This window comes from Ostrea edulis, chromosome 1 (assembly GCF_947568905.1).
Source record: "Ostrea edulis chromosome 1, xbOstEdul1.1, whole genome shotgun sequence".
NCBI lineage: Eukaryota > Metazoa > Mollusca > Bivalvia > Ostreida > Ostreidae > Ostrea > Ostrea edulis.
Genome location: NC_079164.1, coordinates 78,993,256 through 79,017,325, shown reverse-complemented (window position 1 = coordinate 79,017,325; position 24,070 = coordinate 78,993,256). Strand labels below are relative to the sequence as shown.

General features: G+C 35.7%; 1 protein-coding gene across 15 annotated transcripts in view; it reads right to left on the bottom strand.

The window, feature by feature from the left end:
- LOC125679637 (serine/arginine repetitive matrix protein 2-like) overlaps nucleotides 1-24,070 on the bottom strand; it is a 55,475-nt gene that overhangs the window by 13,852 nt on the left and 17,553 nt on the right. For 3 of the 15 annotated variants that reach the window (XM_048919073.2, XM_048919069.2, XM_048919029.2), the window contains exons 3-17: nucleotides 22,700-22,812; nucleotides 22,571-22,606; nucleotides 16,376-16,562; nucleotides 16,021-16,179; nucleotides 10,376-10,492; nucleotides 9,399-9,470; nucleotides 9,240-9,292; nucleotides 8,943-9,009; nucleotides 7,811-7,896; nucleotides 7,409-7,495; nucleotides 4,261-4,305; nucleotides 3,906-3,993; nucleotides 2,619-2,852; nucleotides 2,385-2,492; nucleotides 1,638-1,860 (exon numbers count right to left, since the gene is read on the bottom strand). In XM_048919073.2, coding sequence (XP_048775030.2) covers nucleotides 1,638-1,860; nucleotides 2,385-2,492; nucleotides 2,619-2,852; nucleotides 3,906-3,993; nucleotides 4,261-4,305; nucleotides 7,409-7,495; nucleotides 7,811-7,896; nucleotides 8,943-9,009; nucleotides 9,240-9,292; nucleotides 9,399-9,470; nucleotides 10,376-10,492; nucleotides 16,021-16,179; nucleotides 16,376-16,562; nucleotides 22,571-22,606; nucleotides 22,700-22,812 — 1,675 coding nt within the window. The remainder of the gene's footprint in view (nucleotides 1-1,637; nucleotides 1,861-2,384; nucleotides 2,493-2,618; nucleotides 2,853-3,905; nucleotides 3,994-4,260; nucleotides 4,306-7,408; nucleotides 7,496-7,810; nucleotides 7,897-8,942; nucleotides 9,010-9,239; nucleotides 9,293-9,398; nucleotides 9,471-10,375; nucleotides 10,493-16,020; nucleotides 16,180-16,375; nucleotides 16,563-22,570; nucleotides 22,607-22,699; nucleotides 22,813-24,070) is intronic. The other 12 variants (XM_056161987.1, XM_048919036.2, XM_056161991.1 and 9 more) reach the window with 7 other exon arrangements.

Below are 24,070 nucleotides of genomic sequence, written 5' to 3'. Positions count from 1 at the left end.
TCAATGAATAGAAATTAATTGTGACACTCTCATGCCATCCTGAGTAAACAACATGTCATCATAAAGTGTATTCGTAGGAATGTCATTAGTTGCAGATTATCCAAATTCAAATAAATATACATAAATGTTCAAATTTCATGAAAACATAAAATATGAATTGTGAATCTAATTTTCACTACACAACTATATATGCAACATTTTGAGGTAATAGAACTGTGATTTGTCCCCTCCCTATAATTTCATAATGACGTTTAATATATGATCAGTTATGGCTTTCTATGCAATAGAAAACTATAAAAGCAAAAGACAATTTCTTTTAAAGACTATTTCCTACTTTTAACTAAGGTGTCTATGTATAAACAAGAGGTACTGTGAGCAATGCTCACTAAGAATACCCCCTGCTTACCCCAATCTCCCAAAGGGTGTTGGTAATAGGTATAAACTACCTCTTTTCTGAGTGTAAAAAACAAATGGCATGACAAACCGAACCATATTGCTACTTCGATGTCCAGTGCGCGTGTCCTGTGACCTTTTGACTCCAAAATCGATAGGGAACATCTTCATCCCATGGGTAGTCCATATGTATGATATGGTGACTGTAGGTGGAAAGGATAATGCTTTAGAGCCAGGAAACCATATTGCTACTTCGATGTCCAGTGCGCTTGACTTTTGACCTTTTGACCCCAAAATCGATAGGGAACATCTTCATCCCATGGGTAGTCCATATGTATGATATGGTGACTGTAGGTGGAAAGGATAACGCTTTAGAGCCAGGAAACCATATTGCTACTTCGATGTCCAGTGCGCTTGACCTTTGACCTTTTGACCCCAAAATCGATAGGGAACATCTTCATCCCATGGGTAGTCCATATGTATGATATGGTGACGGTAGGTGGAAAGGATAATGCTTTAGAGCCCGGAAACCATTGCCTCTACAGACGGACGGACGGACAACCCGATTCCAGTATACCCCCCCCCCCCCCCCACAACTTGTTGCGGGGGGTATAATAAGCATAGTGAGTTCATATAGTATCAATTTTGCAGTGTATAACGCCAATCATAGAAAAAAAATGTTGATGAACATTATGGATAGCCTGTGTACTTCAAATCCTGAACCAATATAATAAATCGAAAACACAGATCTCTTTTTAAATAAGAGGCCAATGGGCCACACTGCTCACCCCAGTCGCCATGGCCCCTGATGTGAACATTCTTGAATTTGAACTACCTGTAGATACTTGCATATTAATATGACTAATCATGGCCCTGTTGTTATTGAGATGAAGATTTTAAAAATGTTTTCCTATAAATTCTTCTGTAAAACTTTGCTTCCCTATTGTGGCCTCAACCCACTCCTGGGAAACATGATTTGAATAAACTTGAATCTGCACTACCTAAGAATACTTCATGCTAATTACTTATCATAGCCCTGCTGTTCTTTAGAAGACATTTCCTATATATTTCCACATAAAGCTTTGATTCCCTACAGTGGTCCCATCCTACTTTCAGGAACCAAAATTTGAACCAACTTGAATCTGCACTACCTGGGGATGCTTGCATATCAATATGACTAACCTTTGACTCAGGTGAGCTAAAACGAACATCCTACAACCAGGTGAATTTTATTACAAACTCACCATCCCCTTCTCCCCCTGCAGTAACTGCTGCGACCGCCTCATTGTCATCTGAGGAAAACTCCTCCTCTTTGATTTTGATGTCTGCCTCACTGGAGGAGGATGCTGGAACACAACTGTCTGAGGTTTCCACTTGTTGCTCTGAGGTGCCTGAGGAGACTACCTCATCCTCAGCTCCGGCAGGGCGATCCTTGTTTCCATCTTCCTGAGGGCGAGTGGCTGTTTGCTGAATCATACAAGAAAATGTTCACGTCAGAACACCATATACTGTATACAAATTTTAAACTGCATGTGTTGTTTCAAATCATTCTATGTACAGTATAGCATGATAACTTGCTAAGCAAACTTTTAAAGTACTTATTTGTTTACAGAGTATCTGTAAAAGATTCTAAAACTTCTCTCAAATTTCTTTGATTTGATTTTGAACATATTTCATTGTAATATAACATCTACAATGAAGTTAGGTACAAGTTCTTAGAACCTCTCCCTAAAATTTCTTTATGTAGTCATGAAATTTAGGTGCTTGGTAATACAGTAATGAAAGGATTCCTGCATAATACGGGGCAATATAAATGATCATGCATGTCTACCTGAGATTACGGGGCAATATAAATGAACATGTATGTCTACCTGAAATTATGGGGCAATATAAATGAACATGCATGTCTACCTGAGATTACGGGGCAATATAAATGAACATGTATGTCTACCTGAGATTACGGGGCAACATAAATGAACATGTATGTCTACCTGAGGTTTCTTCCACTTTTGTTTTCTGACAGTCTGTTTACGGAGGAGGTGCTTATAGTTTTCGGTCTTTTTTGTTTGATAGTAATACTGCACACAGTCTGCCACACTCTGTAAAAACCGATTCAATAATCAGTAAGCAACATATCCATACGTTCTTCAATGTCCAAATTGAATGAAAATGCACAAAATGTCATTAAAAGCAAGATAAACCAGAGTAGTATATTGTTTTGATACCTTTCTCTCCAAAAACTGGGCAATGTATGAGAAGCTTTTGGGATGCTGTAAGTACTTTTCCTTAAAAATGTTCTTTTCTTGTGTTGTCCATACATTAATGAACTTCCTTTCTTCATAATCAGCCATTGGGTCATCAACACGGCCATTGTTGTTGGTGTACCGTAATTTACGCTGTCGAGCATCTAACATCATTGGAGGCACAACTGCATAACTTCTCATCTTCTTGTCCTCCTCCTAAAAAAAATCATTACGTCTCAACTATATCATCATTGAGTTTACATCATATGTATGATTCTCGACATCACAATTTCATAATTTAGTGTACTTCAAGTATCACTTAAATACTGCTTGGAAAGAAAATATTTACTTATCAAAAATTTTGTCCTGAAACAATGGTAGTCATAACACGAGTACCGTCAACTGTACAAAATATGCCCGTGAAAGTCTAATATAGGGTGTTTTTCTTACACCATAATTTGTAGAACTTGGCTTCAAGTAGTATCAGCAATCATTAGGGTGTGACATACTTTCTTTGCATTGTAAAAACAAGACAAACCATGTACTCTCTATGTAATATTTTCACTTGGCATAAGATGTACATGTGTGTGTACCAAGTTTGATGGTCCTAGCCCCAACGGTTAGGTCTGTATCCTGCTACTACGACCTTGACCTTGAGAAACAATAGACATCCTCCACTTGGCATACAATGTACGTGTACCAAATTTCATGATCCTAGCCCCAACATTTCGGTCTGTATACTGCCTACATGGTTTTCCTACTAAGTGATACTGTGGCCTTGACCTTAAAAAATAATAGGCCTCTTCCTCTCATCATGGTCATCAAATGTACTACACTGTAATGTCCTGGATCTTATGGTTTGATCTGCATCCTTCCCACAAGGTTTTCCTATTATGTGATACAACAACCACGACCTTTGACCTTCAAAAACAAAAAGACTCCTCCACTTGGCATGAGGAGTATGTGTACCAAGTTTGACAGTCCTAGCTCGAATAGTTCAGTCTGTATTCTACCTACAAGGTTTACCTATTAACTGATACTACAACCTTGACCTTTGACCTCTAACCTTGAAAAACAATAGGCATCTTCCTCTCATCATGATGATCAAATGTGCCAAGTTGTAAAATCCTGGAGCTTACGGTTCGGTCTGTATCCTGCCCACAAGGTCAGGGCAGACGGACGTCATACCATAATACGTCAAGACGGGCGTATAAAACTTATATTTTGGTTTCAATACTGTAACATACCGATTTCTGAATTTTAACTGACCTCTTGTTCATGGAGTCCATCCATGATCTGCTCCAGTTCAGCTTCACTGCGAGCGTAAACTCCATTGTTCCCTGCCCGAGTCCCTGCCCTGCACACAATGAAATATATTTCATGTAAGTTCTTTCCTTTCTAATGAAATTACGATACTTTTGGTAAAAAACTTTAAATTATTCCAAATCATATTAGTCATCCACGTACAAGCTGCCTTATGATACATAAAAGAACACCAGTGTCAAATTTAAGGTATAGATAATAGTAAAGTTTTACAGACTTAAGACCGGTGACATTGTTTTAAATTGATTGTAGAAATAGATAGTGCTAGTTCAGATGGTCCGTCTTTAATGTAATAGCTTACCGTATATCGGGTAATTTGGGCGTCTGGAATATTTGGTGGACTTTTCTAAAAAAAGGAGTTTAAAATATTGGCCCTCTATTTTTTGGTGGAGTTTCATTTTTATGCAACTATGATTCATATGAATGGAAATCTTGGCGCTTTTAGAATTGGAGAAATTTCCTCATCTGACAAAAAAGCCTAAATTCCCAGTGCGCCAAAATTACCCGATATTCAAGCATTAAAATTTATATGATGTAAAAATTTTCGGAAAGTGATATTCCCTTGCTCAACTTCAAATGCTATACTTTACTTAGTATAAGTTAAAGAAGATTGATTTATGTACCATTTTACCATGAGCTTTTCTGGAAAAATATGATTTCCTTATCCCCCAAACAATCTTTCCAAGAAGTTCAAAGTTAAATCTAAAGAATAAATCTCGCAGTGAATTACTTTATAAGCTGGACACCAAGATTTCTGTAGATATCTACTTTTCTATATAGATCCAAATAATAAAACATAATTATTGGGGTTGTTGTTGTTGTTGTTAATTGTATACCTTAAAGGACACATCTCGTGTTTTTAAACTTTTTAATTTTTTCAGCAAAATTAATTCATTTCATGCCTAAAACTACTTTACATGTGTTTTAAAAGAAACAGTTTGCGTAGTTTTCGAGTTTGATTGCGATGAAATTCAAATCTTGCGATATGCATATTTTCTTCGATATTTTACGCGCCATTATCTGTGACGTCATATGCGACCTCGAGCGAGAAGATTTGAAAACATTTGTTAGCCATTTCATAAACAGATTAGATTTAATTGACAAACAAACAATTATCACATTAACGGCTTGTAAATAACACTGCATTGGGGTGTTGTGTGCCGTTTAAGGGTGTACTTGCTGTCAGTAGAGATGATTTGGACTGTGTTTTTTTCAATTTTCGAAGGAAGGTATGAGGGACAAGACGTGAATATTTTTTGTTGGCACAACGACTTTGCCATAAAAAAAAAAACCCAGTAGAATTTGTCCCTATACTTTTTCAAACAAGCTCTTGGACAAAGACGTATATAAACTGCGAGAAAATGGTTCTATCGAAGCTTCGCACTGTTACATATAGGCCTACCGCATATGCTTTCCGTTCTGCTCTCAAATTCAATACACACTCTCACCAACTGACCTTCACCTTGTAACACCATATAGGCAGAACTTTGCTAGCAGTGTCTACCAACTGGTAGTTTTAAAAAAGAAATTAATAGAACTTTCAATTATAAATAATAAAATATGATACTTCCCAACTTTGAATTGAATTATAATGCTTTCATTTTTTTTTTAAAGGAACGCGTACGTGTTTACAACAACAGCACGCCGCGCTCCCACTTCCTAAGTAACAATGTGTAGATAACAAAAAATAATGATTAATAAAATTGAGCTTGAATAAAATAATTTAAAAGTATTGTGATTTTCACAATAACTTCGATCATTTTTATTATATTTTTTTCCCCGAAATGCACCCGTGACGGTAGGCCTAGTTGTCAATGCTACATGTACGTAATCGTATTATAATTTAGGCCTATCTAACTTCTCCAAAAATAAATTTAATAATAATTGCTCTGTTTATTTTAGAAAAGCAACAACGCTAATTACAGTTGTTTACAGAAATGGCATTACCAAATAGTGTTTAGACAGTGATCCCATGTAAACATTATTTACTCGCAAATTTATGCAGATTTCATACTCGCTTTCCTCGCTACATTTGGGTCGCTATTTGTATGCACTGGTGGCTAAAAGATATAAGACTCGGGAAATTTGTCAACATCGAAATAAATGTTATCCATGGTAAATAAATTAGGCCCCTAAAACCCGAGTTTTAAAAAATATCTAACACTACTATTACAACAAGTTGATCGACGAAGGTCGCATATGACGTCACTGTACCACGTGACTACCTATCTAATTAACTAGGCTTTTTGAAATCGGGGCTTAGATTTAAGTCCATATTGTGGCTAATTATCGCAATACTTCAGTGAACAAACTATTACAATTAATTTCTATAAGCATAAGGAAGACAAAATGCATATAATTCTGTATACTTTGAAAACACGAGATGTGTCCTTTAATTAGAGACCAACTACTGATTCACTGGGTAGGTTACATACACAATAGGCAACAACACGTGTTTTAACACTGTGATGCACTCCCAATTACACTGGACTAATATACTCCCCTCGGAGAGAACAACAAAAATAGGATACAGTAGAGATCAAGGTAGATAGTGCCTGACGGAAGATCAGTACATTGCTACACTGTACGAGTCAAAATTGAACAAGGTGACGACTCGCATTGCAGAAGATAACAATAGTATGATTCTATACACTGCTGATTCCTTATACACAAGCAGTAATATTTGTGTTCAATCAATGAGAAACCTCACTTTGAAGTAAAAATTCTTGCTTCGACATTTTTGTATTTATTTATCACTAATTAAGTAAATTTATGTCTTTCAAAGTATAACATTCTTATGAATTGATGTTGAACAGTGATTTAGCCAAATCAAATAATCAAACAATACTTAAAAGTAAAACTGATGGATGTTCCCCGCACTGCATCTAACCAAAGAACTACTTCATATGACGAATGACTTGCACGATGATCAATAACTTTTGAAATATTGTTGAAATAAAGTTGGGTTTTTTCATATATAAGTTCATATTTAAGCTTTCATATATAAATTCATATATGTTCTAAGTGACCTTGACCTTTACAAATGACCTTGAATGACCTTTGTCAGAGTGCTATTTGCTTATTAGTCATTTGTGTGACATATGATCAATACCTGTTCAAAAACTGTTGATATGTTCCGAGTGACCTTGACCTTTCCTAAATGGCCTTGAGAGACTCTGGTCCAAAAGTCCTAGTTTCTAGGGACATTAGTGATCAATTATTTCTGATAAAAAGAATAGGAGTTAAGAACTCAGACGGATAAACGGACAAATACACACCCCCGACATTTTTCGGGGAGCATAACTACAGTACATGTTCCTGAAAATGCAGTTACTTTTCTTATATGATGATAAAACATTGAATAGTGAAGTCTACACCTGTTTTCTTTGTTATGAATGTATACTTTTATTACAAGTTGATCACTTCTTTCAAATCTAAGTCATGTTTACCTAGAAAACCTCTCTTTATCCTCCCGGTTCTTCTTGATTTCAGGGAATACTTTTTCAAAATATTCCCTCATTTTTGTATCTTTAGCTCTGTCAGATAAAAAAAATTGCATCATGCTTTGAAAATGTTGACAACAATGAACAAGTTGAGTCTTCAAATACAAATTTTAAATCAAACATTGTACATAAATTTTTTATTTGCAAGAAATTTATTTAAATTTCCTTGATAGGAAAACAAAATTTTAATGAATACTTTTGTACCTGTATATACACATTTTTGTGATAAACAATTTCAACATACACAAACTTGTGTTTTGCTGATAAATTCAATGTGGCAACTATTAGAACACAAAAAGTCTTGCAAAGTACAAGTTATTTACAGGACCACATGTCAACTATACTTACTTTCTTTTAGCACTATTTTCAATTCTTTCAATCTTCTTCAGCCAAACTTGCATTAACTGATCATATCTTTCTGTAAGATACCGCTCCTGAAAGTATACAACACAATTATTTATACTGTAAAATGTAAAAAAATAATTAAAAAAAGAAAGACATAAACCATTAAAATGTATACAATAAAAAAAAAATCAATATATGCACCCAAGGGTGCATGAGCCGAGTTGCATGGGATACATTGTAAAGTCAGGAATGATGTGGCATATCTATAATTGTGAAGAACTAATTTCAGTTTTAAACTTTTCCGAGTTACTGTCCAGAAACCATATTTGTCTAAAGTTTTCAATCTATTTTCGGTCACTGTGACCTTGACCTTTGACCTTTTTTCTCCAAAATCAAGAGGGGCCTTGCTTTGCTGGTATCCAACAATATATCCAAGTTTCATTTGATTCAAATTAAAAAATTTCGAGTTATCCTCCTGAAACGAATTTTTTTTTTTTTGAATTTTAAATCTATTTTCAATCACTGTGACCTTGACCTTTGACCTGTTTTCTCAAAAATCAATAGGGGTCTTCCTTACATGGTACATAACAAAAATTTTAAGTATCATTTGATTCTGATTTAAACTTTCTCAGTTATCATCCGGAAACCAAATATTTCTGAAATTTTCATTCTATATTCGGTCACTGTGACCTTGACCTTTGACCATTTTTCTCCAAAATTAATAGGGGTCTTCCTTACCTGGTATCCAACAATATTTCAAAGTTTCATTTGATTAGATTGTAAACTTTTCGAGTTATCATCCGGAAACCAACTGTTGAAGCCCATCCGCCCGCCCGCCAACCCGCATCACTAAACCAATAGCAGAGTTCAACTTCGTTGCAACTCGGCTAAAACGTGGCCAGATTTTTGTACACAATGTAAGAACCCAGCACCATTACGCTCTCTCTCTTATTCATTCACTTCTTTATAGAAAGATCATATTAAGAGACATTCATTGATACCAAAGGTTAGTTGAGGTATATCTGGTATAACAGCTGATTAAGATTTCATTAGATATTCATTAAATTTGCAGGTTCTTGACACCAGCAATTCCATCCATATCATTGTTAAGAAGCCGTTAATTTTCTTCAATTACCCTTATTCTCTTTTCTTGTTGCCTCTTTTTGAAGTGCAGGAGAAGCCTAGGCTTAAATTCAGTATACCTAAAAGAAAGAAAAAAACAAAAGAATAAAGAATGTCGGAGAATCAACAGATTTGATTAAAAATATCGAACACTACCTATAAGAATGATATTATATCATCCCCCCCCCCTTTGGTTTCTTTTCAAGGATTCTTGGAATGAAAAACATAATTTAAACAGAAGCACCAACAGTGAGAGGCTATTCATTATTTCTAGAATTAGAACAGACTGTTGCTGACTGTGAAATCTTACTTTCTTTTGTTCTCGTGGTACACGGTAGTGTCTGACGGCTGGTTGTAAAGTGGCTAGAAAATCAATATTGCATTCATTAGAACAGAAAATGCAAAAAAGCTGTTAGAAATAACAACATTGTCAGTAAACTGATGCACAGAGAAGCCCAGATTCCCTTACCAATTTGACACATACCAAATCTATCTTCGGTCCTAATTTGGCAAACATATTGTGAGCTTCCTCTGCTTTTTTCTGCAAATACATAATAATTATCTGGTATATTTTACAAACTCCAGTAACAAATACAAAGAATATTGTCATATCTCCAATATCATATAAACAGATATATACTGTTCATTGTCGCGTTTATTTCATTATAGAAACGAACAATCACTTCATTTCACAAGTCTAGCATCTCTGGAGATTTTACGGGACACCAACCTCAAATTCATACGACTAATAGCAGAGTAAATTCAACTCATAACAGTCTACTAAAACAAGACTGCTTTTATTTACAATTTATCACATCACTTTCAATTTCATTTTTGTTTATTGGGACCATTATCCAGTTTTAATTGATTTTTATAGTGAATTGGTATTGCATCCTTTTCTTCCTTATTACACACTAAAGTTGCTTTCATTTGACAGTGAGTGGGTGGAGAGAATCCTATAGGGTACACACAAATTCAATCTTGGCTTATACAGGATCAATAATGGGTAACTGAAGAGATTTCATTTGTGGTTTGCCATCTCCAGCTCTAAACAAATTATCCCTTAAGTATACTTTACAATGTGCTAGAGAACTATGAAAGTAAACAATTAGTTTGCCAAAAGACATTTCATTGAAACCATTTTCAAGCTTTCACTTGAGTGTGTAATTGTAAATTACAATCTCTCAATCACAATGAAATGCTGGAGATGTCTCCAACTGTGCTACAGCTGATAAAAAACTGAAAGGAACTGAATTTTATGTGTGATATCTAGTCTGTGGACACACCCTTACCCTGTTTTGTGTGTGTGATATCTAGTCTGTGGACACACCCTTACCCTGTTTTGTGTGTGATATCTAATCTGTGGACACACCCTTACCCTGTTTTGTTTGTGTGATATCTAGTCTGTGGACACAACCTTACCCTGTTTTCTGGACACACCCTTACCCTGTTTTCAGCATAGATGATCTGAGCTATACTCTGGTGTTTAGTCTCTGGCACAACAATGTCCTTGACCTTTTGTTTCTCCTCTGGAGGCTTGCATTTTTCCAACTCCAGTTGATCCTGCAATATAAAATGTGGCCAGTCCAGCAATAGGAATTTACAAATTTGGTGATGGGGCTACCTGCTCCTTCTGAATATCCATTTACATATAGTTACAATTTAGAACCAATAGCATCTAAAAAGATGTTTTTCTTTAAAACGTTTTGCAAATAAACACTATATGCCAAGTTTGGTCCTGCACTGGAATCAGAACTTCTACCACCAAGAATTTCCTGCTCTACATGACTATGCATTTAGCTTTTCTAACAGATGTGTTGTTGAAAAGAAGATTTTTGAAAACTGGACAATTTTTAGCAGTTTTTACCCCATCCCTAATGCCCCATAGTAGCTGCAGAACTGTAGCTCTCTGAAAAATATTTTGACGGAACAGAGAGCTACAGTTCCACCCCTAATAAAAACCTTCGATTTACGGCGCACAAAAAGTTGCGCACGGTTGAGGCCTGATATCATTGTATTCTTGTGTTGCTGTCTCATAAATTTAATATAAAAAAATTCTTAACATATTTTCCTACTATAGTTGTGTCCAAACATACCTTCAAATATTCATTAAAGCCCCATACGACCCGAAAACTCCCAGCTTCAAATAAATTTTGTTTGTTGACGTAGCCATGTTAGGTAGCCGGGTCAATTCGAACCCTGTTGTTGTTGTTGGTACATGTATATATTCATAAAATTCGTTATAAGTTATATGTTCGCTCTTCATTTATTATCAACACGAATAATTTATAGAAATTAAAAAATAAAGTTTTTCTAAAGGTAAAATAAGCTCTTGATTAATGATAATGTTACAAAAGTCCTTAACACTCGTGTGAAAGAGATGGAGACCGGACCAGACTAATGAAAGCCGCATTGCCGTGAGTTTAGCTATTTGAATAATTATTACTTAAAGGAACTGGATTTAAAATATTTAGCTAAAATATTTGTGGGGATATTGGTTCACATCTAGACGTTATTGTGCAAGTATGGAAATGAACTGGGGTTCGAATTGACCCGGTTACCTAACATGGCTACGTCAACACACGAATTCATTTGAAGCTGGGAGTTTACAGGTCGTATGGGGCTTTAATGAATATTTGAAGGTATGTTTGGACACAACTATAGTAGGAAAATATGTTAAGAATTTTTTTATATTAAATTTATGAGACAGCAACACAAGAATACAACGATATCAGGCCTCAACCGTGCGCAGCTTTTTGTGCGCCGTAAATCGAAGGTTTTTATTAGGGGTGGAACTGTAGCTCTCTGTTCCGTCAAAATATTTTTCAGAGAGCTACAGTTCTGCAGCTAGCCCCATAGGTACAGGAGTCCTGAAATTTACAATTTATGTCATCCTTGTCCTAAAGATGCTTCATACCAAATTTGAAAAGAACTGGAATGGTAGTTATCAAGAAGAAACTAGAACATTCCTTTCTGGACTAATACCCCCAAAAAGCGGGGTACACTAAGTAATGGATAAAAACAGACTTCCTCAGATCAAACCAGAAGTTGTCTAATCAAATGGTTATCTAGTATATTTTTTTCTTAGGGCTATTCCAGAAATAAATACATGGGGGGGGGGGGGGGGGGGGGGGGGGGGGGGGGTTCGGGAGGCACCTTTTGTATATACCCAGCACCCATAAAAAAAAATAAAAAATTACCCCATGACCCATCAAACTAATAAACTCATTTTACAATGACCCATCTAATAAAAAAAAAAAAACTAACCAGACCCACCACAAAAATATTTTTAAAAATGAAAACGGTACAAATCTCGCGAGGTTTTCGGGACAAACATTCTAGTCAATGACGCGGTAATGCCTGTGCGACATTGTATCACAGTAGTTCTGAAGAAACGATGTCACATCAACAATCAAAGGCATCTATGGCGGGAATGTTGGAAAGATTGGGAGTCCAAACGATGCTATTATCATGAAATGGGTATATATGGATATGTTTTTCCACGAATCGTTCGTCTTCTAATGGAGCCCGCGCCCGGAGGCCTCTATATCACCATCACACCGACTGATAAATATAAAGCATCGGTACCCTCGTATAAATCAACTAAGGTTTGCCTATTTTTATTAGAAAACGGAATACCTATTGGTTTCAAAATATTCCCAAAATCGATGCACTGTAAACTGTAATAATCTACAGAACAGAGTTCGCCGCCATCACGTCCAAAGGGACCCTACTAAACGCGCCTCTAATTTGAAGAGTGCCGTAATGGAAAGTTATGCGCTGCAAAGAGCGACAACTCGAATAGTTCTATGTTACTTCCGATTTCGAAAGCACGTTTTCAATTTTCCCTCCGACGTTTTGTAACCAACACGACAAGAGCGACAATAAGAATATTCTGAAAACTCAACACCCACATGGCACAAAATAAAACAATAGAAACTACCCACTACCCATAATAAATATTTTTTTAACAGTCCAACCATGGACCAATTAAAATATGAAAAAATACGACCACCCATACAAAAAAATATCGTTTGCCGCCCGACCCCCCCATTTGATCATTTCTGGAACAGCCCTTATTGAAAATGTTGCTTTAAAACAATCAATGAATCAATCAAATATCAAAATATTTCCAGTGATGCTCAATATAAACACTATATCAATAAACAGGATTTCCAGAGAATTTAATTCTTTATTATCATTTCTCTTAATTTTTTGGAACATGGTGCAAAAATCGCTAGAGTATCTAGTTCCAATTTAAAATCAGAAATGCATAACTTCAGTCTAAGAACAATGTATTTACAACGTTAAAATCAAACCTCTACATGAATTTTTAAGATATACTCTTTTTAGTTTAAAAAATGACTAAGTCCATAAGTAGAACAAGAGGCCCATGGGCCACATCGCTCACCTGAGTCACCTTGGCCCATATCTGAAGACTTTCCATATATATTTGCATGTAAAACCTTAGTCCCTATTATGGCCCAAACTACCCTTTGTAAACTTGAATCTACACTATGTCAGAAAGCTTTCATGTAAATGTCAACTTCTTTGCCCCAATGGTTCTTGAGAAGAAGACTTTTAAATCTTTTTCCTATATTTGTATGTAAAACTTTCACCCCCCCCCCCCCCCCCACTTGTGGCCCCATCCTACCCCCCGGGGGCTATGATTTGAACAAACTTGAATCTGCACTATGTCAGAAAGTTTTCATGTAAAAATCAGCTTTTCTGGCTCAGTGGTTCTTGAGAAGAAGTTTTTCCCTATACATTTGTGTGCAAAACTTTGATCCCCCCTTGGGGCCCCATCCTATCCCCGGGGGGCCATGATTTGAACAAACTTGAATCTGCACTATGTCAGAAAGTTTTCATGTAAAAATCAGCTTTTCTGACTCAGTGGTTCTTGAGAAGAAGATTTTTAAAGATTTTTCCTATATATTTGTATGTAAAACTTTGATCCCCAATTGTGGCCCCATCCAACCCCAGGAGCCCATGATTTGAACAAACTTGAATCTGCATTATGTCAGGAAGCTTTCATGTAAATCTCAGCTTTTCTGGCTTAGTGGTTCTTGAGAAGAAGATTTTTAAAGTTTTTCCCTATACATTTGTATGTAAAACTTTGATCCCCCCTTGTGGCCCCATCCTACCACTGGGGGCCATGATTTGAACAAACTTGAATCTGCAATATGTTAGGAAGCTTTCGGGTAAATTTCAGCTCTTCTGGCTCAGTGGTTCTTGAGAAGAAGATTTTTAAATGACCCCACCCTATTTTTGCATTTTTGTGATTATCTCCCATTTGAAAGGGACATGGCCCTTCATTTGAACAAACTTGAAAGCCCTTCACCTAAGGATGCTTTTGGCCATGTTTAGTTGAAATTGGCGCAGTGGTTCTGGAGAAGAAGTCGAAAATGTGAAAAGTTTAACAGACAGACGGACAGACAGACGACGGACAAAAAGCGATCAGAAAAGCTCACTTGAGCTTTCAGCTCAGGTGAGCTGAAAAAGCCTGTAAATTGAGGAAAAATTGCCCAGTCAATATGAAAATACCTGGCACACATTTTCATATGGTGATTAATGAGAAAAAAACCATGCACTAGTTTCCTAGAATATGCATGGACAAAATCAAGTCTACAGACAGACGGTATGGTGATTCCAATAAACCCCCCAACTTCGTTTGCAGGGGGTATAATTAAAAATGTTCAGTTGTTAACACACACATTTAATCATTATGACCATTTTGACCCATCCTGCTATCAAAACCCCTACCTCTGGGATTATAAAATTTGCAATTTTGGTGAGAGGGCTACTTGCTCCTTCTAAATATCCATTTAGTTTCAATTTAGTGTCAATAGAATAAAAGAGGATGTTGTTCAATTGTTTTTAACATAAACACTATATGCCAAGTTTGGTCTCACCCTGGAGTCAGAACCTCTACCCCAAGGATTATAAAATTTACAATTTTGGTAGAGGACTTCCTGCTCTACATGATTATGCACTTTAAGTTAGTTTTACTTACAGATGTGCAGTTGTAGAGAAGATTTTAACAAGAGTACCACAAACAAAGCAACATATGCCCGTTAGATCTTCAGTGCAATATCTATATCCATGATGAGAAAAGTCCAGAAAACTATTTGACCTACTTTTAGCCCTAGATTACATATAATGTAGGTCATGGTGCACCAATCCAGTTGATTGATTATGTCTTTCTCTGAGAGACAGGTGACAAAATTTGAGGGCAATACCAGTATTCATAAAGAAAAAAAAATCTGGAAAACTGACCTACGTTTTACCCCTAAAGTAGGTCATGGTGCACCAATCCTGCTGAAATGCAAACTGAACTTATATTACTTCGAGAGGAAGCTTGAGACTAATTTCAGGGCAATATCTTATCTTTAACAAAAACAAGGTTTTTCTACTAAGTGATACTATGACCTTGACCTTGAGAAACAATAGGCATCCTCTGCTTGGCTTAAGGTGTATGAGCAACAAGTTTGATGGTGCTAGCCCCAATGGTTTGGTCTGTGACCTGCCTACAAGGTTTTCCTTCTAAGTGATACCATGACCTTGACCTTTGAAGAACAAAAAGCTTCCTCCACTTCGCATGAGGAGTATGTGTACAAGTTTGACGGTCTTTGTCCCAACGGTTCAGTCTGTATCCTACCTTCAAGGTTTTCCTATTAACTGATACTACAACCTTGACCTTTGACCTTGAAAAACAAATGGCTTAATGGTGATTAAATATACCAAGTTGTAAGATCCTGTAGCTTTATGATTCATTTTGCATACAAGGTCTGAACAGACTGACAGACAGAGCCATACCATAATATGCCCTGTCTTTGACAAGCGTATAAAAATTTGTCAATTTTTGCTCATCCATAAGGCCCAGGCAGTGCAGAATTCTTGAAATTTACAATTTGAGTGCCTTTGTCCCAAAGATGCTTCACACCAAAGTTGGAATGAATTGGAATAGTAGTTATGAAGAAGAAGTTAAAAATGTTCAATTGTTAATGCACGATGGATGCAGACTAATAGCAACAGGTCACCCAAGTGACTGGTGACATAAAAACCAAAATAATTTGCATAATTTGCCAAACCTGTTTTTTCTTGAGTTTTTGAATGTCTTTGTCCACTTTGCTGATTTCTCTATCCACCTTACTGATAGCCTGCAGTAACTGGTCCTTAGAGGACTGGCTTGTTTCATCGGGAGGGAGGGTCGGTGATATTGCCTCCACTTGGGGATTATAAGTTGGCTCCTGAAGAAAAAAACATAAACTATACAATCTAACTTGCACAACGATTTATAGTTATAATTCATCTGATATATATTCCGAATGAATAATTTTATATAAGTCAACATGTGAGTCCTAAAAGATCAAAAAGCTTTTGAATAAATTATGGATTTTTCAAAATTTAATACTGATGTTTGATTATAATGTATTGAGGTATTACCTTTTTGATATCTATCTGTAATGGCTGTAAGTCTGGCCTTTCCATGACTAGGCGAGGTCGTTTGGCGGCTTGAGGCCCTGTAGATGTGGGGATTTGACTTGTACTGGGGCCAGGGTCCCCACCTCCCTGTGATACCTGTAGGTTTCCCATCGTGTCTTGATTGAAGCCACCATAAGCTTCTCTAGTTCTGTAATAAAATCACATATCAAATAAAGTTCAAAAGCACTGACAAAAAGGATATTTGCTATCCATATCATCCCCACTAAACCTATACAAGATAAGAATCTCCAGTTACTGAAGATCACAGTGATGCATATGTATACGTATACCGGTACCTCAAATAAAAATTTATTTCCATCACTAAAGCCCCTAATGTTTACCCTATAACTCCATAGTTCATGTATTTACACACATGGTAGATATGTTAAGACAAATTATACTTCTTTTATGCAGGTAAATCACACTGTCTTAAACATAAGGAGGCAGGTATTTAAACATCAAAAACTACCTTGGGTGTTTGAATGAAAAAAAGTTTTGTATCATAGAAAAGTGATAAATACACACTTTGATATGATGTCATCATATTATTGCTATAAATAAATCACATGTATTCTATCACAGGGGGGGAAAAAAAGGAAAAATAAGTTATCATAATACACCCCAGGATTTAAACATTGATCTGATTGACGATATTAATAGTAACATCTCCTTCCCCAAATGTTTATCGAACAAGAGGCCCATGGGACACATTGCTCACCTGAGCCAACTTGGCCATGCCATTGTTTAACTGTTGTGATTTTTGAAAGATTTTCTTCATCAATCTTTATTCCCGTGAATATTTTGACCCCATATTGTGGTCCCAATCTCGCCCTAAAGGATTACAACATAACTGAAAATGAATTAACACTACAAAGAGATGCCTGAACACCAATATGACTAACTTGATCTTGCTGCTCTGGATAAGATCAAGGTCACAAGGTCATAGATCATGGTATGATATGAAGACCTTGCCATAAGAAATCCCCATGCAGAATATGAAAGCTTTCTTTTGAATAGTTCATGAGATTATATACAGTACGGCCAGTGCGGATCCCGTATTTTCCGCGCTCCCCCCCCACGGGATAGAGCTACCGCGGTATATCTCCGGTAACCCTGCATATCCCGCGGTAACCCCGCGGTCTTACCTGTAGATGATTAATGCCATTAACAAACGCGAGTTATCTCCCGTTAACGTAAAAAAAAATATACTGATCATAAACTGAAAACAGATCGTTTGTTCAGCAATACTATAAATAAATCATTTGCCGTATACATGTGCATGCATCACTTGTAAAAACACATTTTACAAAAACTTCTCATGTTACCTTTATTGAACCATACATTCAATATAAAGGTAGATTACCATATACCAATGTCGCAAGATGACCATATACAAGTGCATATATATACGCTTTTTCCGTAAAACGGCAAAGGTAACTTCACTGTACTGTAATAAAAGGAATTAGTAAGTTGTAAGTGAGGAAACCAGCACTTGACGAAGGAATTAAAAACAAACACCTTAGTTTAATTACTGGTAAAATTTGTTGGGTATAGGTAATTGTAAGCTGATAAGCAGATTGCATGCCCTGGAATAGAGACATTACAATTTTGACATCCTGTATTCGATGCGTTGAACATATACAAACAGGGTCTTCTCCCCCGTGTGTTGTTTTTTAAAAGAACACGTGCAGCAGGGACCCAACAGGTGTACATATAAACGATGTTCAATTGAAATGAGAAAACAAAAATCTTTCTTTTAGCATAATATAAAATTTACATTTTTTTTATTCTTAAAACATACAAAATAATATTTTGTTATTAAAAAATTTTGAAGCAATTCTCGAAGTCTACACAAACGCCATTAAAACAGAACATATTAATCTTGCACTCGTATGTATTATTTTTTCACTGTAAAAAATATTAGGACACAGCTCCTAATCCTTATCATTAAATGCAGCATAAAAATACTATTAAAAAACAAAATTATATGCTGGTTTTTTGTTTTGTTTTGGGTTTTTTTTTTAGAATAAAAAAATTGGAGGTGTATTAAACATGCTAAATCCTAAGTATATCTGGTTTTAGTAGGTCCCTGATTTTATTTTTCATTTTTTCTAAAATGATTTATTTAATATACCGGTATGTAATGCGAGATAGCTGTCCATAAGCAAGCCGTACTCATTTTCTGCCGATGAATAAAATAGCTATCGTACAGTTAGTTTGTCCTAACAGGTAAATAACGGTACTTCACACCGCGGCGGCATAAATCTGCCCCGCGATGAAATCCCGCGGAGGGATAGCGCGGAAAGGATTAATATACCGTGGGGGGAGCGCAGTCTAATACGGGATCTGCGATGGCCGTACTGTAGGATATTTTGCATCACATGAAAGGTCTTTCAAAAAAAACCAATGTACAGTCAAACCTGTATTAAGAGACTGTCCAACGGAGAATGGAAAAAAGATCACATATGACAGGTGGTCTCTTAATACAGGTTGCCTATTTTCCGCAGTTAATGGATAAAATTTCGCAAATAATTTGTACAATGGAGAAAATGACTACATGTATTTGGAATTTATCATTAAGAATATCAAGTACGGTTTTAATAGTTGTAAAATAAAATTAATAATACACTGTAGTTAAAAATCTAGAATACAATGTGTATCATAATTTTTTATTCATCAAAATTACATTTAATATATTTAAGAATGATAATAAACTTTGCATGCATTTCATACTACACATTTACATGAGATTTAAAAATTATTTATGAACTGCATGTAAATTTTCTAAAACTGATAAACACTTTGTTGTAAAGGGTATTTATGTATAGCCTACTTGTACAGTGTAACTAAAAAATGCAATGCTTGTGATAAGAAAGCAAATGGTGAAGTGTTGCGTCTCCTTTTGTACAATACATGCCGGAAATATGTTATCTAATTTGAGAAACATTAAATAAATCACAATATCCACTGTACATGCACAACAAATCTTTTAAGCTTAAAACTAATGCAGGCAATTTTCTTGAACTCGGGACGTGTCAAATACTCGGGACATGTCGAAGTGAGTCACTAGTTCCGGTCATTATTCTGGAAACCTCGAGTATCTCATGCAGGAAAACTGCGAATACTCCGTTTAAAATTTCAGTCCTAAGCACAATATTTACCTGATTTATATCGCAATCGGGCAAATTTTTTACTCTGTTGAACATAATGGTATAACAAGTGGTAGATTTTCATTTCCGATTTAGCCTACCCGGTACTTCTTAAAGTTTGTCGAAATTCACATCTTCAAATACACCGGCCTTGATTCCCTAATCCTTGATTTTGTTGAATAAACAATAACTCAGGTTTTATTAATTAACCACACACGACACTGCATGTTGACAGCTTGGGTATAATAATTTATTCAGAGGGCCGACTAAACAAGATCATCACCAATCTGTGCGTATTAAAAAACGAAAGTGTTAGGGGCAATAATTCCCAGAATAGACCTGCGTTTGAATACGAAAGTGTTAGGGGCGATAATTCACAGAATAGTCGGCTCAACCGAAATCAAAAGTAGTAATCACGTTGTAATCAAAAAATGTACAGTCGTTAATTAGAGGTAAAATTTCATGAAAATACACGAAAAGGTTGTAAAAATCATGGTCGTTGGTCGTGTCAGACAGGTGGTCGTTTAATACAGGTACAATATATAGAGTAACGTCTTGGGGGGAACTTTTTATGGTCACATACGACAGTGAGTCGCTTAATACAGTGGGTCGCTATGGCAGTTTTGACTGTATATGCAAAAAAAAAAAAAAAAAAAAAAAGCTGGGCCTAGCTTATTAAATAGTGCAAGAGATATTTTTAAAGAATTCTTTATTATATCAGCATACAACACTTCAGATTCCCTACTGTGGTCCCACCCTACCCAATGAGCATGAATTGCACAAACTTGGATCTACTCCATGTCAGGAAGATTTCATTTAAATTTTTAACTTTTTTGGACCAGTGGTTTTTGAGAAGATTTTTAAATATATACTCACATGTAAAACTTTGATCCCCTATTGTGGCCCCAACCTACCCCCAGGAGTCAAGATTTTAACAAATTGAATCTGCACTATGTCAGGAAGCTTTCATGTAAATTTGATCTTTTCTTGTCCAGTACGTGGTTCTTAAGAAGAATTTTAAAGATTTTCCCCTATATATTCGCATGTAAAACTATGGTCCCCTATTGCGGCCCCAACTTACCCCCAGGGGCCATGATTTGAACAAACTTAAATCTATACTACATATTTGTATGTCAGGAAGCTTTCATGTAAATCTGAACTTTTCTGGCCCAGTGGTTCTTGAGAAGATTTTTAAATGACCCAACCCTATTTTTGCATTTTCATGATTACCTCCCCTTTGAAGGGGGGGGGGGGGGGGGGCATGGGCCTTCATTAGAACAAACTTGAATCCCCTTCACCCAAGGATGTTTTTTGCCAAGTTTCGTTGAAATTGGCCCAGTGGTACTGGAGAAGATGAAAATGTGAAAAGTTTAGGATGAGTTGATGATGCTGACAGACAATGGACAAATTTCGATTAGAAAAGCTCGCTCATGTGAGCTAAATATGAAAGCCCCATCACCAACCATTTAAAAGTTATAGCCAAAGTTAAACGTTCATCAAAAGTAGGTCAAATCCAAGATCAAAAATTTTGGTATCAAAAGAAAGGTCTTGTTACAAGGAATACACATGTGAAATATGAAAGCCTCCATCACCATCTATTTAAAGGTTTATAACCAAGGTAAAAGTGTTTACTGATAATCACACAGACGGACGGACCAAAAATCTTTGATTACAAAGGCATAAAAAAGCTCACCTGAACCTCTGGTTTTTGTGAGCCATATTATGTGTAAAACGAGTACTTCCATAAAAATTTGAAAAATTTATATATAAACAAAATTTCATAGCATTATTATGCAGTACATTGGAACATTCAAGTATTTAGCACAGATCAGTGCAGTTAAATACATACACCAAATATACATGTCCGGGTATGATTTTCAACGCAACTCCTCCTACTCACTAAAAATTTCTTTGATCAAAAGCACCTGAATTTTACTTGGAAGAATCCAGGAAGAATTAAATCTAAATTTTGCAATGAATATTGTCAATATTTCCTTTGATTTACACCTCATGCAACTTCACCTATTACCTGACTATAATCCTAAATATGTCAAAGCCTCACCCCTTTTGTGTCCTTATCTGACCTACTTTTAAATGACCCCTGTGTGTACAGTGTATGAACTACAATACACCTGCTCAGGTGAACTTTTTAATTGGAATAATTTATGTTTACATAAAATTGAATCAAGAAGTCAACAACAAGACGTGTGTCCTGTATCAAGATAAATGATAGAGCATTGTAGTGCAGTACAACGAAACTCAATAGGTACCAAGTTCACACAGAGTTCACTAGCCCTATCTTTTCTTCTTTTTACAGAATTGAATCTTACAGTGGTAATGTAATAAATCACCACTTCCTCGTCAATCAGGGAATAATTTAGAAAATGTATTATGCATATCATAAGGCTCTATACTGCTACCTATAAACCTTTCATGAAGACGGTGTCAGTAAAGATTTTACTTTAGAATTGGAATTTTTTACATGTGGTAAAACTGAATTTTTTTTTAATAGCACAAATTATTGCGCACATCATATATATATATATATATATATATATATATATATGATATGATATGATATGCGCAATAATTTGTGCTATTAAAAAAAATTCAGTTTTACCACATGTAGTAAAATATTCCAATTCTAAAGTAAAATCTTTACCGACACCATCTTCGCAAGCCAAGTATCCGATTCGCTTGATTAAAGTGAGCGAATCGGACACTTGGCTTGCAAAGATGTACTGACACTGATTTTTAAAAAATATATATATACAGGATATGTGTAATAACTTGTGCTGTTGGGAAATTTCAATTTTGCCTCATGCAGCAAAAAATTGCAATTTTAAGGTAACATCATTCAAAATACAGGATATGTGCAATAAAGATGTGCTGTCAGAAAAGTTCAATTTGTCTAAAGTAGTAAAACATTGCAATTGTTAGTTAACTAGACAGACAAATCTTAAAAGGACAAAGAATTTTAATTTGACATCAGTGGTTAGCTGCATACTTCTCTTTGGAAAATGGTGATGAGGTATTATTCATCCTTTAAATAAATTATAAATAAATTTAAAAAAAAATTATTTCCTATACAGAATATGTTTTTGGACATAATCTTACTATGATGAAGGAAAGCTACCTGAATCTGTCTATACTGGCCCTGTGTGCCTGGTAGTCATGAAGGAGGGTGGGGCGTCGGGGAATGGGAAGATACTCCTCTCTGTATCGGTCTCTCCCTGGCTGGTCAGCTCCCTGTGAAAATAAAATAGACAATGTCTATGAGGTCAATAGAAAATAATTATTGTCCACTTTTACCTGTACTTCAGGACTTTCTACCAAGCCAAGATGACGTTAATGTAACTAAGCACATGATTATGTAATAGGTAAGAATATATACTTAAGAGACACCTGATCTAATATCCAATAATCATTTGCTCCATGAGACCCAGGTCTAACTGGAATTCTAGTATGTGTCTGCCTCAAATGTCTAGATATACTATCATAGAAACTGAGAAGTTAATTTGTCTTACATAATGGAATGCCTTGTTCTGTGCCTGATGAACCACTTCTCATCTCAGACATATGACTAATCGAAATTAAGTTTCCGAAAAAATCTTGACTGAAATCTAATCATGTACTCCTCCAATGAACCTGCATACAATTTTTTCTCTCTCAATTTTTCATTTGAACAATTATTCCCAATGTATCTCCTGTAAGCCAAACCTACAGATTCTTTAACTAGGCTAATTGAAATGAATGATGAACGGTGTAACCTTGACAGTCACAAGTTTGTCCTACTTTCATATACTGCTTTTTTTAAAAAGAGCAGAATATCACAAAATTTAAAAATGGGTCGTTAATGAATGGAAATGAAAGTCGTTACTCTAATGCCATTGATTATGGTGTTTTCAAAATCTGTACTAATTCTTTCACAATACAACCAGTACAAGTGACCCTTCCAGGACATTTAAACCAGTTGTGGCATGTGTGTGCTACATCAATTTTATTTTGCAGCTAGCTTTCATTTTTAAAATACTCCTGACCAATAACTGTGCAGTCTTTCATACACATTTTTTAGTCATTTCCTCCTTCTCCATACCATATTTAAATGTAGTGAGTATTAATTCACTGACACACCTTTTATAACATTAAGGATGACTGCTACACCAGAGAAATCTGATATGGATGAAAAGTGGAGGATATGTACATTGAGGATATGAAATTGACAACTTTCAAATTTACTTTATTTAGTCAAAAAATGCAGTTTTAGTAGAAAGCAATCTGAAAAAATTTAAAACCTCTGCTGGACTCAAACCCGTGATCTACAGTTCAGCAGTCAACGTGCTAACCTACTGCCCTACTCAGGTACATTTTTTTTGTAGGCGATGATTTTTTTTAAACGAATAAACAAATATATTGCTGATATTTATATTTTCATCCATGTCTTAAAAGGAAGTTAGCCATTTTGACGATGTAGAGTACCTCCTTAATGCTCAATATTTCCATTTAA